Source organism: Phaethon lepturus, unplaced genomic scaffold, assembly GCF_000687285.1.
Source record: "Phaethon lepturus isolate BGI_N335 unplaced genomic scaffold, ASM68728v1 scaffold23314, whole genome shotgun sequence".
Taxonomy (NCBI): domain Eukaryota; kingdom Metazoa; phylum Chordata; class Aves; order Phaethontiformes; family Phaethontidae; genus Phaethon; species Phaethon lepturus.
In genome coordinates, this window is record NW_010534443.1 from 11,616 (window position 1) to 17,202 (window position 5,587).

General features: G+C 54.4%; 1 protein-coding gene across 1 annotated transcript in view; it reads right to left on the reverse strand.

Moving 5' to 3' along the window:
• Positions 1-5,587, reverse strand: part of DCHS1 (dachsous cadherin-related 1) — a gene marked incomplete at its 5' end in the record, with an annotated part of 15,033 nt that overhangs the window by 6,889 nt on the left and 2,557 nt on the right. Inside the window, 5 exons of the mRNA XM_010285539.1 lie at positions 126-280; positions 457-668; positions 3,189-3,302; positions 3,797-4,660; positions 5,251-5,460. Coding sequence (XP_010283841.1) covers positions 126-280; positions 457-668; positions 3,189-3,302; positions 3,797-4,660; positions 5,251-5,460 — 1,555 coding nt within the window. The remainder of the gene's footprint in view (positions 1-125; positions 281-456; positions 669-3,188; positions 3,303-3,796; positions 4,661-5,250; positions 5,461-5,587) is intronic.

Here is a 5,587-nt window from a genome sequence, read left to right on the forward strand (position 1 = left end):
TAGACAGGGCTGAGACAGTTTCGCATGGCACCAAGCAGCAGAGTATCCTCTGCAGCCTTGCGGATGCTGCCCCACAGCTATGCCCCTCTCATATCTGTGGAACAAGTTAGTCTGGCTCCACTCACCGGGTCTGGGACCAGATCTCCCTGTCCAGGATGGCAGCAGTAGTGATAGTGCCAGTCTGAGGATCAATGTGGTACAAGCCTGTCATTGGCAGAGACTGGTTGATGGCATAAGTCACTTGCCCATTTGCTCCCTGATCGAGATCATCTGCCAGTACCTGCAATGCCACATGAGAGATTCAGCAGTGCAGGTGTGGAGCCCTGCAAACCACAGCCCTCCAAGACCTGTTTGTAGGTGCCAGTCCCAGGCCCATGACACCACCCACCACCACCTCACCCCATCAGAGAGGCAGGTCAGGGGTCTGGATGTCCCTGTTTGTGCCCCCAGTGATACCTGGATGACTGGTGAGTCATAGCTCTGTGACTCCCAGATGAACGCCACGTAGTTCTGCAGCTGGAAGCGTGGCAAGTTGTCATTCACATCTTGCAGGTTAAGGTTTATGGCCATAAAGCCAAAGGAAGCTGCTGTCTCTGCCTGGACCACAAGCCGCAGCCGGGGGCTGGCCTCAAAATCCAGGCTGCTGGAATCCTGAACTGAGATGGCACCTGGGAGCAAGGGAACAGCAGGATGGTGTGGGTGAAGAAGGGGTGAGTGAGGAGGTGAACACGTCCATCCCCCATCTTCTCTTTTGTTCCCTTGCACGTAGTCCATCCCTCTGCTTATCCACCCATTTTCAAATAGACAGGACAAACACACTGAGCTCTTCTGAGTCCTCTCCAAACTTCTCATCAGTCCCAGTGAGCTGCCCTGGGTGATAAATCCTGCACCTTGCTCAGGACAGACAGCTTCTGCTTACATTAAAGCATGCAATAGTCCTCCCACTATGGAGACACCATATGAGGTATGGCCAGTTTAAAAAAGAACGGCTCCATGTCAAACCCCATACTGCTACACAAGCTCCTCAAGCTCCAAGCTAAAGTCACCTAACTGCAGCTATTAGTCTAAGTCAAATCCTTACAAAGACCCTATAGGAGCTGCCAGCAGTTCTGCTGCTAGGGGTTGAGGACAGACATCCATTCTTATCACTCACTGATTGGTGCCCATGCACTGGCCCATTGTCACAGCAGAGCTGAAGGACAGGTGCCCAGTGTTACACTTCTTGGCAGCTGGCACAGGGCAGGAGAGCTGCACTGTGCCAGCCTCCCTTGGCCTCCCTCGGCCTCCCTTGCTGTGGTGTTCCAGCATCCCATATCTGGTTGCAGCATGCAGCCCCTTGCCCTGTGAGAAAGCAGGGCAGTGTCTCACAGACAGACAAACGAGACTCAAGGAGGGACAGGTTTTAAGGGAAAAATCCTGTATTCTCGGCACTTTGCCCAAGAGAAATGTTTCCTCATTGAGATGAGCCACAGCAACTGAGGTGCAACCGACGTGCAGCCAGAACACGTCCAGAGTGTTTTGAGAACCACTGGCACACACAGCTTGGGATCCTGTTCCAAAGCCAACTACTTAGCAGGCACAAGAGAATGGGGTTTTAACAAGAAGCTCCAGCTTGACATCTGTGCTCCGAGGACTGACTTTCTCATAGCATGGAATCATAGAATAGTTTGGATTGGAAGGGACCTTCAAAAGTCATCTAGTCCAATCCCCCTGCAATGAGCAGGGACATCTTCAACTAGATCAGGCTGCTCAGAGCCCCATCCAACTTGACTTGGAATGTTCCCAGGGATGGGGCATCTACCACCTCTCTGGGCAACCTGGGCCAGTGTTTCACCAAACTCATGTTGAAAAATTTCTTCCTTAGATCTAGTCTAAATCTACCCCCTTTTAGTTTAAAACCATTACTCCTTGTCCTATCACTACAAGCCCTGCTAAAAAATCTGTCCCCATCTTTCTTCTAAGCCCCCTTTAAGTACTGGCAGGCTGCAATAAGATATCCCTGGAGCCTTCTCTTCTCCAGGCTGAACACCCCAAGCTCCGTCAGCCTGCCCTCCGAGGAGAGGTGCTCCAGCCCTCTGATCATTTTTGTGGCCCTCCTCTGGCTCCGCTCCAACAGGTCCATGTCTTTCCTGTGCTGAGGGCTCCAGAGCTGGATGCAGCACTGCAGGTGGGATCTCACCAGAGTGGAGTAGAGGGTCAGAATCCCCTCACTTGACCTGCTGGCCATGCTGCTTTGGGTGCAGCCCAAGGATATGGTTGGCCTTCGGGGCTGCGAGTGCACATTGTTGGCTCATGTCCAACTTTTCATCCACCAGTACCCCCAAGTCCTTCTCCATGGGGCTGCTCTCCATCCCTTCATACCCCAGCCTGTATTGGTACTGGGGGTTGTGATACCCCAGTCTCTTCCAAACTACAGGGCAAGCATCAACCTCACAGCAAGGCACTCATCACCCTACCCTCAGCCAGGCTTTCCCTGATGCCAAGGGATGCCTAGCCCTTCAAAGCCTGCCCTTTGAAAGGCGTGCTGCAAACAATACCAGCTTACCCAGTGTCACTGGGCAGAACCCTGCAACTTGGCTCATTGCTCTACCTGGGTTATCAGCCACCCACAAGCACCACTGATATGTTCAGCACCTGCTGACTGCTCAGGAAACGCTGTGGTGCAGAGGGAGGGCTCCCTTAGAATGCCCACTAGACAGGGAGTGGTCCCTCATTTATTGTCACCTTTGGGACCGCACAGAGACAGCCATGAATCCACAGCAGTGTTGCAGTCACAGCAGCTACAGGCACACCAGAGAATAAAGCATGGCAGTCCAGGCGCCTGGCTCTGAGGCCCCAACATAGGATATGTCATTTAATTGAATTTGCCATCTAAGGGAGGGGCTGCACCCAGATTGCATCTTAGGGATGGTCCTGGCCTCTGCTAACTCCTGAACTGGGCTGAGGAGTTTTTGGGGAAAGGTCCAGTTAGGAGGGACCAAAACTGTACTGGGAGCCTTGCCAACAACCTCTGGACAATGACAGGTTAGTGTCCATGTCCAAATACTAACATTATTTAGTTTACTGGTATAGAGGTGTGGACTGTGTTCCTGTGCCTTTGGGGAGGCTCTGAGCCTTGTGACAGCTGAGCAGGCATTGGCAGAGCACAGGTGGCTGTGCTGCTTCCCCGGGTGGTCTTGGTGCTGTACCTGAACTAGGCTGGATAAGGAAAGCATTCTTCTCGTTGCCGCTGATGATGCTGTATGTGATGTGCCCAGAAGAGCCCCCCATGTGCATAGCTTGGATGCTTGCCACGGCAGTGCCTGGAAGAGAGTGAAACACTGTGAAGGGGTAGCAAAGTCCCAGGGCAGGTGGCAGAGAGGGTCAGGGTGGTGTGTGGGCAGCACGTGCTGTACCACAGGAACACAGCTCTGCCTGAGGACACTGCTGCCACAGGAAGTGAGATCTAGTGGCAACTTTGGGCTGGGAGCGAGGATTCGTGGGGCCTGTCCATGCCCCCTCTATGGTCTCACTGTGACCCCTGGAGACCGTCCATGAGCAACTGGGCACCTGTGACTGCCTGCAGTGATCTGAACACCCTGAGGGAAACCCACAGTGATTACCACCCTGAACAGCCTGGGCACCAGTCAGACCCTGTAGTCCCTTGAGTCTACCCAAAACGTAATGGGGCTTCCCAAGTCCCTGCAGTGCTCCTTGGTTTGAGTTTCCCCCAGCTTTGCCAGCCCAGCAGCCACCTCCCCTCTTGTCCTGTCCCATTTCATCCCAGCACTTGCTGATCACTCTGCCCAGCTGATACCTGGGGCAGCATTTTCTGGCAGGGCCACATCACTGGTGCTCCGGGGAAACCGCAGCCCCTGGTAGGGCTCTTCCTGCAAATGGATAACCACCACACCGGTAGAGGAGAGTGCTGGTTGTCCTAGGTCTGTGGCCAGGATGAAAAGCGTGCGCTGGCGTTGGCTGAGTGAGCCCAGGGGCTGCAGCAGTTGGATATCCCCTGTGTAGGAGTTGATTGCGAAGGCAGAGTTGGGGGTGGCAAGGCGATACAGGATGGAGGCATTGGCACCTGCATCCCTGTCCTCTGCCCTCATGGTGGCCACAACCTGCTTGAGCGGTGTGTGGCGGGACAAGTTGACAGTGAGTGGGCTGTGCAGGAAGGCAGGGGTGTGGTCATTGACATCTCGCACCGTGACCGTGACACGCACAGCTGCACTCTTGGGTTCCCATGGTGCTGAGTCCACAGCCTTGGCCAGGAAGCTGTAACTGGAGTGGCGTTCCCGGTCCAGTGCCTGGGCACTTCTGATGCGCCCACTCTGCGGCTCAACCTGGAACATGCCAAGTGACTCATTGCCCAGGTAGTAAGAGACCTGCCCATTGGTGCCCTCGTCAGGGTCCTCAGCCACCAGCTCCAGCACCAGGGCACCAACAGGCAAGTCCTCTGGCACCTCCACCACATAGGTGGTCTGAGCAAAACCAGGTGCGTTGTCATTTAGGTCCAACACCTGCACATTCACTGACATGGTGGCACTGAGCGGTGGGGTGCCATGGTCTTGCACCACCACTGTGAGGCTGTAGGAAGCAACTTGCTCCCGGTCAAGGGCATGTGCAGTGGAGAGGACACCGGAGACTGGGTCTAGGCTGAAATCCTGCCCAGGATCTCCATCTGGAAAAGAAGAGAGGGAATAACAAGACAGCATGACTATAACTGGTTCAAGGAAGGACCTGCCCTATGCTGCCCAGAGAGGAGAGCATGAAGTCCATCCCACTGTGGCCTGGAAGGGAAGGTAGAGTGAGCTGTTCTCTGTAAGGCCTCAGTGGATTGAACCTCCTTGGTTCAGCTCTGTGGGTGGATGTGTCTGTAAGAACTGGCTCCAGCACTTTACAGGCCAGTGCTGTTACCACAGGGAGCCCCCAGATAATGCATGGCATGATAACAGCAAAGAGATCTCAGCAACCTGTAAATTCAACAGGTCAGAGCAGCCAAGAGAGGTATGGAACTAGTCCAAGCCTGGGGAATGAGATGAGAGCCTGGGGAATGGGTAAGTGCAGCCTGTCCAGATCTTGGGGTGCTCTTTACTGGGGCCAGAGAAACTAGAGGGCTGAGCAGCCACTACATGTGGTTTGAAGCAGGAGAGAACTGAAGTGGAACAGGAACTGCCACAGGTGATGCTTCCCAGAGCCATGGACAACCCAGGGTGAAAAGCCCTTACCTACTGCCAAGAAAGAAGCTACAGAGCTCCCTGTGCACCTCACCTGCCACGTAGTATTCCAAGCGCCCGTTTTCGCCTCCATCAGGATCGGTGGCCCGCAGGGTATAGAGTGCCACACGGCTTTGGTTCTCAGGGACCTCCACAGAGCAGGACTCGCTCTCTAGGTGTGGTGCATGGTCATTCTCATCCCCTACTGTTATCCGCACAGTTGCCTTGGAGAGGTTGGGGGGCAGACCACCATCCCGTGCATAGACTGCAGGAACATAGCAAGAGCACTGCAGGCTGCCCTGCTGACTGGGAGTTACTATTAAGCCTGTCATATGCAAATGCCCAGACAATCACAGGGGCAGCCAGGCATGGGATCACTGGCATTCCCGTAT